The sequence below is a fragment of the Eleutherodactylus coqui genome, chromosome 7 (assembly GCF_035609145.1).
Source record: "Eleutherodactylus coqui strain aEleCoq1 chromosome 7, aEleCoq1.hap1, whole genome shotgun sequence".
NCBI lineage: Eukaryota > Metazoa > Chordata > Amphibia > Anura > Eleutherodactylidae > Eleutherodactylus > Eleutherodactylus coqui.
Window position 1 is genome coordinate 193,639,022 of NC_089843.1, and position 17,530 is coordinate 193,656,551.

Here is a 17,530-nt window from a genome sequence, read left to right on the forward strand (position 1 = left end):
ACTCTTTTTTTTATTTTCTTTTTTCTATAGTAACAATATAAAACATTCGAAAATAAAATATTACATATTGACATACAATACAATTGATTTACATTTTTGCACAAGGGAGAAACAATTGTTCATAGGTTATCTTTACTGTCAATTACCAATATTCCTATGCATGTTCAAATTACTATGGGTATTGTCAATAGGCTTAGGTTAAGGAACAGAAGTAAATATTGTGCAGACAGCATTTTCTAGTTTTTTTGTACCGTATAAATCAGTTATCAGGTATATAGAAATATATGCATATACACACCCATGTGCACATACACTCAAAATTGTAATCTATCAACAAATCAACATTTAAACCTAAAAAATGCGGCTGAATGAACTCAACTAAATAAATAAAGGTGGAGATTACTGGCGTTTCATGAAATGTCTTCCTTGGTTCTTCCTTAAATACAACTATAATAGAAAAATCCTCCTGTGCTCTTTTTCGGGGTTTTTGCAATCCAATAAGGGAAACTATAAAGTCTCCACAATAGGGAAAATATATTTAATTGTACAATTGTACATAAAAAACATATATAACATGTAAAAAGTCTTGTTTTTTATGTACAATTAAATATATTTTCCCTATTGTGGAGACTTTATAGTTTCCCTTATTGGATTGCAAAAACCCCGAAAAAGAGCGCAGGAGGATTTTTCTATTATAGTTGTATTTATTTTCTTCCCCATTTGTGTGGTGCAATACCCACTGGGGTTTTTTCCTACTGCTGCATCTCCTCTTTTTGAGGATTCTTGGGGATCTTGCACAGGAAGAACATCTATAGTTCTACAGGTGATCGGGGATCATCGGTGCAAGCGGGTCATTCTCCCTGAGGTGGAGATCCCGCTTTGCACCAGGTGAGTAAAAAAAAACCTTATTCTCCATTTCGGATCCCTGTGTGGTGGCGCGGATCTACTCTTTGAGATTGGTTCTTCCTTAACAGATTTAGGACTATATTGATTTAGATTACAAATTTACAGTTTTTCCCCTGGGCACAGCTTCTCCTGTAAGATCACAAACTATGGATTTATGTTATTTTTAATCTCCCCAACCGATTGGCATCCGCTTGGAAATAGTACCAAGTTGTATTGGTAAATGGACTCATACACTCAATGATCTCGTTTGGGTCTAGGAACCTTTCTATAAAAAGTTACCATTTCTTAAAAAACTTTGATGCCTGAGATTCTGCACATCTTTCCGTCTCCAATCTCTCCACCCTCAGAAGATATTTCATTTGATGTATTATATCCAATATCGTCGGGGGTTTGGCTTGCAGCCAGTTTGTCAACAGACACCTTCTGCTTATTAGAAGGACAGTATGTATCATATTAGAATTTCTAGTGCAATTAGGGAGAGAATGAAATACACACACTTGTGGTGTTAACTGAATAGTCAATCCCCCAAGTTCCTGTAGAAACGTTTGGGTTACCGCCCAAAATGTTTTAATTTTTGGGCAATGCCATATACCATGTAGAAAATTGGTCTGTGGTTGGGAGTACCTAGGACACGCCTGTAATGTGGCAGGGCCTCTGGGATGCTGGGGGATGTCAAAGCCACATATCGCCCCATGTATAATTTTAAAGAAAGTTTCCCGCCATCTTTCATTTGTTACGGCTTTTCTTACTGAAATCCATCCTTCAATTATCCCTTGAGATATCTCTGGGTTCTGGAGCTCCCGGAACCCACCTCTTAAAAAGTAAATCATTAACTTTATCTGACGCTGCCCATCCCTCCCGAAATCTAACATATAGGTAAGAAATCGAGTGTCTCTTTGGGGTTGTGCTTATGAGTAAGTCAATTGGGTTAAGTATCGCTTCTATAGCGACATCCGAAAGCCTATTACGTAAGAAGTCCCGTAATTGTGCATATGGCAAAAAGTGGGATGCAGGCAGATCATATACAGCATGTATCTCCTCGAATGTTCTATATCTAGGTTCCTTATGGTGTAGAAGATGTTGAACCGTCATAATACCTCTGCTACACCATAATTCAAACATTTTATTATCCTGACCCGCCCTAAACTCCGGGTGTCAAATTACTGTCCATTGATTGGAGCTGGTTTTCAAGCAGAACTGAAAACCATAGTTCAGCAGAAAACTGAAAGATGGGCACATTTAGGCACAAGGATTATCGCTCAAAAGACGGCTTTTGAGCGAATTTTGAGTGATAATCGTTGTGTCTAAATGCACCTTTAGTCTCAACCAGAGATCGGTCAGTGAAGCTGGACTGACGGCTCGGTTTTCAGAACTTATCTCTTCAATCTTGCATTATCAGCTAATTTATGACGCCAGTAGATATAAACTTTGTTGTGATCATAAATTAGCTGATAATAATGTTTAGAAGAGAGAGCAGAAGGAAATGAATCTGTCAGTCCAGTATCACTGACAGATTTCTTGTTGAGACTAAAGGTACCTTTACATGAAGCAACTATTGTACAGATAGTCGCTCAGAAAAGTCGTTGAAGTCTATGAGAGACAACTGTTCATTTGCTGGGATTGTTTACTAGTTGTTTGCCTATATATCACACAGGGGCTCTCATTGCAAATTGTTTCACAAGTCGTTCAAATGAACAGCTGTAGCTTTACACCAGGTGACATTTTATCAACCAGTGATTATTTTTTGGTAAACTAAAATGAAACAACTAGCGACTTATCGCCCAGCTTGTCTAAACAGCTATATGCTGCAGATAGGAGTGACCTCTTGGGGAAGTTAGACAGTTGGAGCCCAAATGTCAGTGAATACTGGGCTCCTGTGGGGATCATGTGGTCCAGCTGCTTTGCCAATGTCATTACCATGACGTAACTATGCTTCTTCATGGCTTAATGCAAGTGACTTAATGGTTTAAAGGAGTAATCAGGCTGATTTGTAGTTACATAAAGGAGGTAATTGGCTGCAGCAGTCACATATCCTCGCTTCAGATAGAATATGGGAGCAGCAGGGACCGGGACCAGCAGAATGGAAGCTGCAGGGATCGGTTGAGTTGAGTATGGCTATTTTGATGTTGAGCCCTCTGGACTTCATTAGCATTGCACATGTCCTCTAAGTTCATTGCTGAAAAAAAGCAAAAGACTAGCAGTTTTTCGTAGTATCCTTTGTCATGGTGATAGTTAAGTAAGGAAGACCAATTTTTTTGGTTTTAAATGGCCAATACTGAAGCTGTAGAGTGCAGTCCGGTATCTCATACTGGGCATCAAAATAGGCGAAGACAGTGTTGACATGTGCAACAGCAAGACAAATGAAGATGTGCCTAAGAAAAAAAGCACAACAGTTAATGATGCTGAAATCTATATTAAAGAGTACAGGTATGAGATTTACAACTATTACATTTAGATGTCATAGATGCTTCTGAATACTAACCCATACAGCTGCAATCAAAATTATTCAAAACTTATTCAATTCACATTGCCAATTAGGCTTATATGCCAAATGTTCAAACTTTCAGCTGTTTGCAAAAAGCAATCAAACAAGGATGATTTAAAATAGCTCTATTTGCTTCAGTAATAGATTTTCAGTAGCTTCTGTAATATTTGGTGGCCTATAGCAAACCCCTATAAGGATTTCCAACATAGAGACTCCACATGTTCATCTCCCTTCCATGTATCATCCTGTAATGTAGGCTTTAAGCAGGCTTTTACATGTATACAACCCCCCTCCCCCTTTCCAGTTTTTATGATCCCTTCTGAGCAGACTGTAACCCTCTAAGTTCACCGCCCAGTCACAGCTTTCATCCAACCAGATCTCCGCTACTCCCACTATATTGTAGTTTTATTCAGACATTATTACTTGCAGTTTGTGTACTTTATTGGTCAGACTTCTAGTGTTAGTTACCATACAGTTTAGAAGGTTTTGCTCATTTTTTTATATTATTTGTATCCCTACTAACTATTCTGCCAGTTCTAAGTGTACTAGCTTCTCCCACTGCTCCGCCCCCATTTCCATTAGTTAGTTTTAAGGCTGGTTTAGACACAACGATTCTTGCTCAAAAATCGCTCAAAGCCGTCTTTTGAGCGAGAATTGTTGGGTCTAACCGCAGTTTTCAGCATGCTGAAAGAGAATGATCAGCCTTATCAGGACCACGCAGTGAGTTCACAGCAGGATACAGCTGATACTATTGTTTCAGCTAGTATCCTGTTCCGTGAACACAGCCAGAGTATTAAGAACATAGCAGTCCAGCTGTGTTCTGCATACCCCGCACAGAGCGCACAGCTGTATACCAGCTGTGCACACCATGAACACGGCAGGAGTATGGGATGCCAGCCCCCCTGCAATGATTTTCAGGGAAGGGCTTTAAATATAATCCCTTCCATGAAAATCATCCGTAGCATGTGTAAAAAAAAATAAAAGTATCTATACATATATATATCTACATAGATATATACATATATATCTATGTAGATATATATATAAAGATATAGATATATATACATACACTCACCTCTCCGCCGCTGCCGGGGCTCAGCCACGTGTAGCCGGGTCTTCTCCTTGCACTGCATTAAAGTTCTTTCATCAGGCTGTCATTCAATGAATGACAGCCGAGCGCTGCTTGTGATTGGCTGAGCGCTCAGCCAATCAGATACAGCTCTTTCAGCAGGCGGGGATTTTAAATCCCCAACTGATGAAAGAACTTCAAAGCAGTGCAGGGAGAAGACCCGGCTACACGCGGCTGAGGCCCGGCAGTGGCAGAGAGGTCAGTATATATTTTTTTTAAATTTTTACACATGCTATGGATGATTTTCAGGGAAGGGCTTCTATTTAAAGCCCTTCCCTGAAAAATCACTGCGGGGTTGCCGGTCTTCTGCATACCCCGCTCGCAGCACTCAGCTAGATACCAGTTGAGCGCTCCGAGAAGACAACAGCTGTATGCAGAAGATAGCAGTCCCACTTGTCTTCTACATATAGTGTGCCTTCATTTACACACTTATGCAAAATGAATGCTCAAAACTGTCAAACTACCATTTGAGCAAATTTTGATAAGTCATCTTGCCGTGTAAATGCACGCAACGATTATTGCTCAAAAGACATCTTTTGAGCAATAATCGTTGTGTCTAAATGGGGTATTAGATCATTGTTTACACTGTCTTCCCCTCTATCTCTCTGATTGCTCCCCCAGTCTCTAGTATAAACACTCCTACAACCTTCTAGCCATTGTAGTGGCCCAGAGTTAGAGCACCCACATCATTTGCTTGGCTAACTCATGTGAGTTGTCCATGTGCGTCTGCGTGTGTGTGTCCACATTGTTGTTGGTTTTTGAGATAGGTGTATTTACCTCCTCAGGTTGTCAAGAGGTCAATGTTTTGTAATGTAGGTTAGGGGCGGGTTAAGGGTGGAGTTAGTCTAGGAAAGAGAATAGATGTAGTCGGTGAAGGAGGACATGTGGGGGAGGCATAGGCTCGGACGCTGCCATCTGGGCAAAGCTGAAGCCCATCTCACCTGGGGATGTGGTGTGATCCCTCCGGGGATTGAGAGTCAGTGAGCAAGTCAGAGAAAGAGTTGGCAGAAAATATTGCACACTCCCCTGCTTAACTACAAAATTGTAGATCAGAACAGACTCCATGGCTGCAAGTCGGAGGATAAGCCTGGCATGAGTGAATGTACAGAATACCCGCTAGGCCAGCGGCGAGAGGGTCTAGGAAATAGAGAAAGACTGCCTGTATTTTCCCCTTAATGCTGTGAACGCTCTCTCAAGACCCATCATCAGGTAACTGAGACTGATGGCTACTTTGCTTCTGGAAAGGAGTGTTGACAAATGAAAGTTTATCGGTGACTGTTATGGGAAAGATGCTCCAGATTTGCTGCTACCTAAGAGTATCGCAGTATGTACTAAGAAAGCAATGTTACAAAGTGTTAATTAAACCGTGTGCCTCCAGTTGAATCTATGCTTTGACTATTGACTCTTTATTTGCTTCTGATGTTTCATCACCCTAGGAGGCACTGGCATCACATGAGCATTCAAATTATCGTATTCATCATCACTGTTAATTTCTTTTAAACTGCACGCAGCTGGGCCAGGCCGCATCTTGATATTTCTGAAGGCAACAGTAGAGCCACTATTGACAACCATTGCATTCCCTGCTGTCTCCACATAAAGGTCTGCTCCTGTGTGCCATACCATCTTCTCCCCCAGCATAGCTGCCCCCTCCTCATTGAGATGCAGCCCATCCCTACAATAGAGCCTGTGGCTGAGAGCAAAGTCAGCCCAGTTCTCCAGGAACCCGAACCCCTCCTTCCTACACCAACTCTGGAGCCACTTGTACATCCCTAATCTCCCGCTGCCTTTCTTATGGCACATGGTACAGGTAGTATTTCAGAAGATACTTCTTTGGAGATCCTTGCCCTAGGCTTACATGTTAGTTCCCTGAAATTGTTTTTAGGGACCTTCCATCTACCTCTAACTTTTTCATTTGTGCCAATGTGTTCCATGACGGCTGGATCCTCACCAGCCCCTCCCAGTAATCTTCAACCATCTTGGCGATGTGTCAAACTTGAGCCCCAGGAAGACAACACACAGTTCAACGATCCTGGTCTTTGTGGCAGATTACTCTGTTTGTCCTCCTAACAATTGAGTCTCCCACTATCAGGACCTATCTTGCCTGCCATGCGCTCCTATTCCCCTTCTTACTGGAGCAGTCATCCACCTGGCGGTCACAGACCATGTTGTGCTGCAGCAGCGCTAATCCTGTAATAGCATCCCCCTCATCTGCCAATTTAACAAACTTGTTGGAGTGTTCCAGTTCAGAACTGCCTGCTCTTCCATATTACCATCCAAATCTACCCCAGTGATTGCTCAATGAGCAGCAAACTCCTTTCCATGGTGCCAATGGATCTCAGTGTTGCAAGCTGCTCATTTATATCCAGGATCTGGACTTCCAAATGTGCAACACACTCACATCTTGTACAGCAGTTTTCACCCGGCTATTCAAGGACTGCATACATGGCACAATGGATGGCATTGTCAGTCATGGAGCACATTCTAAATGGGGATTATACAGATAGATTAGATTAGATAAAACTAGATAAGCAAACATTTGTAGTAATTAAAATAAATTAGTCTTCCAAAGTTCCTGACTCCAAAATCACTAATCCCAAGTCACTACCTTAATACACAATACACTTACAACACAGTACAGTTAGAAGACAGACATGCACACTCAGTTAAGGTCTATTTACATGTAACGATTATCGCTCAAAATTTGTTCAAACGAACGAATTTGAGCAATAATCGTTTGGTGTAAATCCGAAAAAAAAGTTTACTTTGACTTTTAGTCAGTGAAAAAATGTTTGCTAGATCATTTGGCTTCTCGTTTACTTGTAAACGCTCCCCATTAGAGATGAGCGAGCGTTCTCGCTCAGGCAAACTACTCGAGCGAGTAGTGCCTTATGCGAGTACCTGCCTGCTCGTCTCCAAAGATTCGGGTGCCGTCGGGGGAGAGCGGTGAGTTGCGGGGGGGGGGGGGGGAGAGTGAGAGAGAGATCTCCCCCCGTTCCTCCCCGCTCTTCCCCGACGCTCCCCGCCCCCCGCTAGCACCCGAATCTTTAGAGACGAGCGGGCAGGTACTTGCATAAGGCACTACTCGCTCGAGTAGTTTGCCTTAGCGAGTACGCTCGCTCATCTCTACTCCCCATGCTTCGCCTCACTTAGAAGGTGAAGTGCTGAGCAAGAAGCTAGCGAGAACTCAGTGAAAAATCTTTCAATCGAAACACTGTAAACGAGCACTGATGAGCTTAAACTACTGCACATGTGAAGGGTCATTAGATTTTGATTAATATAGTTCTTATCTGTAGCACTTCTGCTCATCCTATGAGACTAATTAATTAGCCATTTCAATGATGGGGTTGTGGCTGCAGTTTTTTTTGCCCACAATTTTCACATGCAAAAAGTACATCAAAAAACACAGTTGCTTGCCCCTAGATATTAACAGGCAGGAACACCAGACAAGGGAAACACAACATACACACCGAAACAGGAGAGTTAACACCTAGAGTAGTCAACACCTACAGATATACAGAACACAACTCTGTTCACACCAAGTGACTGCAACATGAACGGAACACCATACAGAATAGGACCTTGTGTCATGCCAAGTTTAGTCTACACTTACAGACATACACTGTACAGGACCTTGCTCACACCAAAAGTCTGCTCATCTCACAGACCGAGGGAAACCCCACTGAGAACCTCCTGCATGCCCAGATAAAACAGGAGCTAGTTCAAGGGTCCACACCGAGAGAGGGAAAAGAGCATTAGACACCAATCTGAGATATAACCCGCCTGACAACATACAGGACATCAGATGTTTGGGGGCCACACCTGATAAAGGGAAGGGGCCGTAGAACATGCAGACGGGGAGATCAAGTGTCCAGACTATCTTCAGGGACGGTGGAGGAAGCAACTCAAACTAGCAGCATGCACAACACCAAATACTGAGAGGGAAAGTAATAATGGATAAATGACCGCTACATTCTAGTGGGAGTGGCCGGTATTTATGTGCAGCAGTCTGGGCGTGATGGGCTGGTTGGAGAAATCCACATTATCAGCCAACCTAATCACCCACACCTGCAGCAGTGTCCTTCTGGAAACCTATAGAACCACAGGTCCCAGGAGCACAATGTGACAATTGGGTTTTTTTTCTCAGAAAGGAAGTAAAATAATGAGGTCTTGCTCATCTAATCACTCCTTTACACCATTTAATCCAGCAGATGCTGAAGTCATTGCTGACCCTGGCATCTAAACAATTTTATGGAAAAGAATTTTAAAAAGCCAAGCTCAGGGAAACCCAAGAATTAAAAACCAACCCTAGCGAAGGAGAAAAGGACAAAAATGCAGGATGCATGTCATATAATGGCCAACAATTGGGATGTTCCTCATCTACACACAAGGATTGGACTTCTTTTTCCAGCACATTCCCCATCTCCACACACTAGCTCAGAGAAGCTAAATAGAGATACAGCCTGCAAAGGGTAAAACTGGTTATGAGTGCAGGATACAAATTGTATACAGTGTTACTCCAGCTGTCATTTAATAAGAGACCTCATCAGGGAGCAACAAATAAACTAAACTTTAGTAAAGCAAAATGTGATCAGCTTAGAACTGCTATCGATAACATGAATTGGGACAGCGTTCTCAAAAATATCAGTACAGACGACAAATGGGAAAAGTTTAAAAACATCCTAATCACCTCATGTGAGCAGTTCATACCCTTAAGCCTGGGTTCACACAGGGCGGATTTGCCGCGGTTTTGCCGCAGCAGATCCGCCCGCGGCAAAACCGCCCGCGGCCGCTAATCTCGGGATTAGCCAGCCATGTGGATGAGATTTCTCAGAAATCTCGTCCACACGGGACGGCTAATCCGCTGCGGAAAATCCGGTTGAAACCGCGGCTGCGGCGGCCGCAGCCGCGGTTTCCAAAGATTGAGCAGGTCTGTTTACCTTTCCTTTTTTGTTTATGTACGTCGCGGCCCCGCTCTCCTCTATGGGAGCGCCGGCCGCAACGGAAAAGCATGCGGCCGAGCCGCTTCAAAGCCGCTGCGGCTTAAACCGCGGCGGTTCTCCCGGCGGAAATCTCGCGGTTTTTGCTGCGGCCAAACCGCAAGATTTCCGACGGGAATCCGCCCTGTGTGAACCCACCCTAAGGCTGGGGTCACACAGGGCGGATTTGCCGCGGTTTTGCCGCAGCAGATCCGCCCGCGGCAAAACCGCCCGCGGCCGCTAAGCCCGGGATTAGCCAGCCATGTGGACGAGGTTTCTCAGAAATCTCGTCCACACGGGACGGCTAATCCGCTGCGGTAAATCCGGTTGAAACCGCGGCTGCGGCGGCCGCAGCCGCGGTTTCAAAAGAAGCAGCATGCTCATTCTTTTTTGCATTCCGCTGCGGCCGCGCTCTCCTCTATGGGAGCGCCGGCCGCAACGGAAGAGCAAGCGGCCGGACCGCTTCAAAGCCGCCGCGGCTTAAACCGCGGCGGCTCTGCCGGCGGAGATCTCGCGGTTTTTGCTGCGGCCAAACCGCGAGATTTCCGACGGCAATCCGCCCCGTGTGACCCTAGGCTTAAGAATAAAAGAACTACAAGTAGAAGGAAACCAATGTGGCTCGACAAGACTGTAGGGGGGCAATAAATGAAAAAAAAGAAAGCGTTTAAACTACTAAAACAAGAAGGCAGTGAAGAAGCGCTAAGCTCTTACAGGGAAAAAAAATGTAAAGAAAAGATCAAAATTGCTAAGGATGAGGCAGAGAGACTGATTGCCAAAGAGAGCAAAAACCAACCCTAAACTATTCTTCAATTATATTAACAGGAAAATGATTTGCACTGAGAGCACTGGCCCTTTAACAAATAATACAGGAGAAATTATAGAAGACGATGGGGGGAAGGCAAACCTATTAAATAGTTTCTTTTCAAGTGTATTCACGAACAAAAAGGAAATGTCATTTGAGATGCAGGGGAGTAAACCAAACCCCTCGCAAAATATTACATACCTAAGACAGGAGGAAGTGCAGAGCCGGTGAAAGAGGATTAAAATCGATAAATCGCCGGGCCTAGATGGAATGCACCCAAGGGTTCTAAGGGAACTCAGTGATGTGATAGCTAGGCCGCTATTTCTAATATTTATTGATACTATCAAGACCGGGGTTGTACAACTGGATTAGTGCATTGCCAATGTGGTTCCAATATACAAAAAGGGGTCCAAAAGAGAGTCTGATAACTACAGGCCGGTAAGTCTCACTTCAATAACTGGAAAAATATTTGAGGGGTTTCTGAGGGATGCCATCCTAGAATACCTCAAGGAGAACAACTCAATGACTCACCAGCATGGGTTCATGAAGGGTCGATCATGTCAGACCAGTCTGATCAGCTTCAAGATGAAGTAAGTTCTAGGTTGGACCTGGAAGAGTCTATTGATCTCATATATCTGGATTTCTCTAAAGCATTTGACACCGTGCCGCATAATAGGCTGATATATAAAATAAGGAACTTGGACTGGGTGAAAACGTGTGCATCTGGGTAAAGAATTGGCTCAGAGATAGAAAGCAGAGGGTGGTAATAAATGGTTCATACTCTGATTGGGCCAACGTCGCTAGTGGGGTGCCACAGGGTTCAGTATGAGGCCCCATTCTGTTCAACATATTTATCAATGACCTGATAGAGGGGCTGCACAGTCAAATATCAATATTTGCAGATGACACAAAATTATACAAGATAATCAATACAACGAAGGACAATGTACGGCTACAAACGGACCTAGATAGGCTGGGGGCTTGGGCTGAGAAATGGCAAATGAAGTTCAATGTTGATAAATGTAAGGTTATGCACATGTGCTGGAGAAACGGATGTCACCAATATACACTAAATGGGGTACTGCTAGGGAAAAGTGATATGGAAAAAGACCTGGGGCTACTAGTGGACTGTAGATTTAACTGGAGCAACCAATGCCAGTCAGCTGCTGCAAAAGCAAACAAAGTCTTGGGGAGTATTAAAAGAGGCATAGGGGCGAGGGACGAGAACATTATTCTTCCACTATGTAAAGCACTTGTCAGGCCTCACATGGAATACTGTGTACAGTTCTGGGCACCGGTGCTCAGGAGAGATGTTGCATTGCTTGAGGGGGTTCAATAAGGGCAACTAAACTAATAAATAGAATGAGGACTAGAATACCCAAAGAGGCTATCAAAATTAGGACTATTCACCCTGAAAAAAAGACGGCTAAGGCGCAATCAAATAACTATGTATAAATACATGAGGGGACAATACAAGGATCTCTCCCATGATCTGTTCATACCCAGGACTGCATCGGTAACAAGAGGGCATCCGCTACGTCTAGAAGAAAACAGGTTTCATCACCAACACAGAAAAGGGTTCTTTATTGTAAGAGCAGTGAGACTGTAGAACTCTCTGCCTGAGGACGTGGTGATAGCAAAATCCATAGAGGAGTTTAAGAGGGGACTTGATGTCTTTCAAGAGCGGAAGGATATTACAGGACATAGACATTAGATGACCAGAGGGTTATTGATCCAGGTCTTACATTCAGGTCGGAACTATCAGAAGTTGATCCAGGGATTAGTCTGACTGCCATTATGGAGTCGGGAAGGAATTTTTTTCCCCCGAAAGGGCTAATTGGCTTCTGCCTCTTGGGGTTTTTGCCTTCCTCTGGATCAACAAGGAGATTGAAACAGGCTGAACTAGATGGACATTGTCTTCATTCAGCCTAACATGCCATGTCACTAAGTTACTATGTACACAAACAAGAGCTTATTCTGAAAAGTCATCTGATGTACTTTATGTTTTTAGGAGAAGAAGCTTCCTCCTGTCAGCTACATTAGTCTTCATCACCCTATGTTTACAGTAACTAATCTTGTCTCCAAGAAAGCCTTTGTCTATGGACTCCGTGTTATTTAAAGGGAATCTGTCATCTCCCTACTGCACCATAGACTTCTATGGGAGACTGCTCACACCGCAATTTGAAAAGAGTCAGATTGGCGCTGCTTGGACTTTGGCGGTGGGTACTGCAAGAACCAGGGAGGGGGGAGTATAAAAAATACTACCCCCCTCTCTGTCACCTCGCTTCACAGGACTAAAGTTTATGGGGTTGTAGGCAGGTGGCAGGTTCCCTTAAATTTGTATATAGTCCCTGCTAATTACTACAAAGCCCAAAGTGTGTGCCAAAATAGGACAATATAACAGTGATTATGTCTTAATCCAGGTTAGGAGTAAAGACCCTGGCGGTATAAAACACATCAGTAGATTGTATTTCGTTATGTCCCCTTGACGCGATTACGTAATTTGTACCTGATTTTTTTAAAGAGGATTCAAATAAAGAAGAAAGTTTATTGCATTGAACAGCGCTGGATTAATTCACAGAAGAGCCGCTATCAGGAGGTGCCCTGGAGCTTGTGAAGGTGGTGAGCCGACCAGCTCCACATATTCTTATGCTGTCGAGAAGTCCTAGTCCACAAGCAAAGCTAAGATAAAAGCATAGTCCATAATGAAAGGGGTTATCTCATTACAGACGTTGGTGGATTAAGACTGGCATATGCCTCAAATTATGCCCTGTTCGCGACATGTTGTTATCACAAACACGTACTGTAATTTGCCTGGATGGGTACATTTTTTACAGCAACTGTATACATCAGTCAAAGGGCATTCTCATCTCGCACATTTAGGGCATATTTTGTGGAGGTGCCATAAATGTCTGATACATGTAGGTTCCACCTTTGGAACCCACATCTACCAACATCTTGGGTCTACTGCACTGGAAATAGCGCGTTATGGATGTGCTGAGCTACACTGTTACTGTAACTCCCATTCACATCTATGGGAGTTACAAAAACAACATACCACGGTAGACTCACCTCGTTATCATGGCCACTACTCTAGTCACAGCAGTCACTTCAATAGGTAGGATTGGGGTCAGGTGACCCCCATTCTGGAGGCAGGTGAAGATCCCAGAGGTGGGACACACACTTATCACACATATCCTGTAGATATGCCATAAATGACTATGATGAAAATATCTCTTTAACTTTTGCAGAGAATATCTAAACCAGGTCTGCACAACTTGGCAGGAGGTCGGGGCCAAAATTAAATTTGGTAAACCTCTTCGGGCCGTAGATGTTTTAGCAGCTCACTTTGTAAGTAAGCCACTAAAAGCTATCTCTGTGGCTAGTGAACAGAGATGAGCATGGACCTCAGTTGTTTAATGCTTAGAAAAGCCCAAGCAGAATCGCATAAAACTTTTTACCCTACAATGCAGTTACTGCAGCATGACCATGGCTCCAAATACTGCAGGACAGGTTTAAAGATTCTGCCATTCCCGGGGGTAACAGGACCTTCCCTGACTTAAAGGGGTTGTCCCGCGCCGAAACGGGTTTTTTTGTTTTTTCAACACCGATGCAGGGGTTAAAAAAGAACACCGGAGAGCGCTTACCTGAATCCCCGCGCTCCGGTGACTTCTTACTTACCTGATGAAGATGGCCGCGGGGATCTTCTCACTCGGTGGACCGCAGGGCTTCTGTGCGGTCCATTGCCGATTCCAGCCTCCTGATTGGCTGGAATCGGCACGTGACGGGGCGGAGCTACACGGAGCCGGCATCCAGCACGAGCAGCCCCATTGAAAAAAGAAGAAGACCGGGACTGCGCAAGCGCGGCTAATTTGGCCATTAGACGGCGAAAATTAGTCGGCTCCATGGAAACGAGGACGCTAGCAACGGAGCAGGTAAGTGAAAAACGTCTTATAACTTCTGTATGGCTCATAATTAATGCACAATGTACATTACAAAGTGCATTAATATGGCCATACAGAAGGGTATAGACCCACTTGCTGCCGCGGGACAACCCCTTTAAGTGACAGTCATGTGACTGGTCCTTCACACTACACTGTCATATCACGCTAGCTGCTGCTGCTGCTAGCCATTAGCAGTAAAGTTTTAGCAGTAAAGTCTTTACCACTAGCAGCGGCTAGTGTGAAGTGACTTTACTCCGGACTGTGACATGACTTGAGGTCTAGAGGCTAACAACTAACCTCTTGATATCACAATCATGTCACAGTCCGCAGGCTGCCAGAAAACCTCTGACGGGCTGAATGTTGTGCAGGCCTGATCTATGTTAGTCATGTCTAGGTTTACATGCAGCTCGTACTGAAAATATGACACTTATTTTTTTACATCCCAGTAAAAAAATCCAGTAATTCTTACCATAAGCTGTGCAAGTAGCTGAAGTTAAGCCTTTCCCAAAAGTTACAGAAGAGGCGATCGCTGAGCCAACAGGAAATGGCCACTAGCCACAGAGAAAATGACACGAAGGTCAGATTAATAATGTCACGATTGTCACACCTGTGGGTGAAATGTCAAAAGAATGGTTAGGATGTGTGGCCAAGCATCGCATTGTTGAAGTATAGTAGGTACAATTGGCAGCAATGAATAGCTGGGCGCAGAATATATGGTTCTATAGAAAGGATTTACCTTTTTAAAGACTTTTCATGTTTTATTATGTAACATAAAGGTGGCCATATATTTAAAGGGGTTTTTCCGAGAGATTACTTAAAAAAACCTTCATGGCAAAAATTAATAAAGCAGCTAATACTCATCTTAGCACCTGAATTAGCCACAGTTAAGGTCCATTTATGTCTCGACCCAGTGATGCTGTACTGTTACACGGGAGTATCGCTGGATCGCTTACATCGCTGCTGCCATGGAGATGGAGCATCCCCTCTCCGCCCCCGCCTCCATTCACGGTAAGCAGACAGTCCTACAGAAGGGACCAACTGCTGGTTACACTGACTGGATCGCTGGTTACTACACCTGGGCTCCAATCCAGTGTCCGTAAGACCTTACACAGACAGTCCTACAGAAGTGACCGACTACTGGTTGCACTGACTGGATTGATGTCGGCATGGAGGAGAAGTGCTCGAGGAGTATTCCCTCTCTGCTGCATCCATTTACAGTAAGCAGACAGTCCTACAGAAGTGACCAATTGCTGGTTATACTGACCGGATTGCTGCCAGCATAGGGGAGGAGCGTCCAAGGAGCGTTCTCCCCCCCACCGCCTCCATTTACAGTAATCAGACAGTCCTACAGAAGTGACCGACTGACCGCATCGCTGCCAGCATGGAGAAAGAGTGCCTGAGGACATGATGGAAACACATGGGAGTGCAGCGCAAGAACTGCATGTAACAGGAGAGAGAGAAGCTGCAAGTGTGCGAGAAAAGTGAGTGTCTGGCAGTAGAGAGAGTTTGGCCAGGAGGTACATCCTACAGATAACTAGGACTGTGGATGCATAGTGCCCTTGGAATCCTCACTACTTCAACATTCTACAAGTTGTTTTGTGGCAGTACTGTTTTATTTTTACTTCATCAAGAGTTTAAGTAAATGGACAGGAACAAACGTTCACGGTTCTCGTTCAGAAAATACCTATCACGTCCATGCAGCACTCAAACTCCTTGCTCAGCACAGACGCAGGGTGATGATTACCACTGTACTAGCTGAAAGACTATTGCACTGAAGAACAGTGCACACCACAACTGAAGTACGTATCCCAGCTGTAAAGCTCGTGCGACACCAAAGTACAACACTCTGCACGGCAACGGGGAACGTGCATTAACCCTAGGCCTACTGTACAAGCCCTAAAATAAGGCCTATCTGCATAAAAAAACAATACATCACCTAAGAGGTGCTGTCAGTTCCACCACACTTCTCCTCCGTAGCTCCGGCAGACTTGCTTATAGTTTTGAGCCAATGCTTCCTGGTTTGGAGGTTTAAAATCTGATTGGTGGTAAGCGCTGGTGGGAACTGCTGCTGCTCTCCCTCCTCCACCAATCAATTGGCTCCCTTCCTCCAACCGTACCACGAGCGGCGCCGTTATCGAGAAACTCGCTATTTCCCCAAAGTGTTGAAAGGTGCTTTTGATCTAAAAACACTGGGCATCCATGGGGATATTGCATGCTGGCGACTGCGATATTGGGCCGTGATTCTCGGCCCAAAATCACACTTGCCCGTGTGAAGTTAACCTTAAAGGCATTTTGGGGTGGCTTATTTTTACACACACACTTAGTATAATTATCCCCAGCATATGTATGGTGCGCTTAATACATGAAGAGGTGCATGCACAGCTTGGTGCGCCTTCACATAAATGTATGCCTAGTCAAACCAGGTATACACTTCTAGCATAATTTACGGCAACTTCTGGCGTAAATTTCACATAAAGCTTTTGGAATGGGTGGCTGCACCCCCTCCTGACAGGCCACACTCTATTCCCCTGAAAATGGCGAGGCCGAAACAATATGCTGAAATGTCATAACATTTTTGCACAAGAGGCCCTTTTAACTATAATGAGGACCGTTCCTGCACCCGGCCGGCATTTTTACCGGACGAAAAAATTCCTGCATGCGCGAATTTTTCACCCGGCATCTCATGCCAGATCTGCGGTGGAGGCTGTGAACGGAGCGCCCAATGCAGATGATGGTTTATATAAAACATGGGTCTAACTGCCATGTAATAGGGAGATTATTGTGTTGGGTACCTGGGCCAACTTATCACAAATAATATCTTTCTAGCTTTTCCCAGGTGATTGTTCTAATCTATATGAATAAGGCGCCGCAGAATATGTTGGCGCTATATAAATAAAGATTATTATTATTACAAGTGTTCTTAGTTATTCGGATGTTTTCTACAATACTTACTTTCTTAATTCTTTTACCAGCAGAAAGAGTATATGAAAAGTTATACTGTTCAGGACATAGGCATTGATTACAGGCTTTACAAACGACAACAGTGTACTAGCAACAGCCACAAGAAAGACGGCAGCGCCAAACTTGTTCCTGTGGACACAAGACAAAAAAAGGTTATTACATGAAAACTGTAAACTGGGAGCATAACTAGATTCCTGCTGGATGCATGAAGTCAGCATCTAGGTGTTTATCCCCTTGAGGACAAAGACAGTCAATGGAATGTATCATGAAAAATGGGCATATTTAAATCACATTTTTATGAGCAAAACACCTTTTTTTAAGATTTTT

General features: G+C 44.0%; 1 protein-coding gene across 2 annotated transcripts in view; it reads right to left on the minus strand.

Moving 5' to 3' along the window:
• Positions 1-532: 532 nt before the first annotated feature.
• Positions 533-17,530, minus strand: part of ACER1 (alkaline ceramidase 1) — a 54,809-nt gene continuing 37,811 nt past the window's right edge. For both annotated transcript variants that reach the window (XM_066574180.1, XM_066574179.1), the window contains 3 exons: positions 17,195-17,332; positions 14,712-14,849; positions 533-3,278 (listed from right to left, as the gene is read on the minus strand). In XM_066574180.1, the coding sequence (XP_066430277.1) occupies positions 3,101-3,278; positions 14,712-14,849; positions 17,195-17,332 (454 nt within the window). In that variant the 3' untranslated portion in view covers positions 533-3,100. The remainder of the gene's footprint in view (positions 3,279-14,711; positions 14,850-17,194; positions 17,333-17,530) is intronic.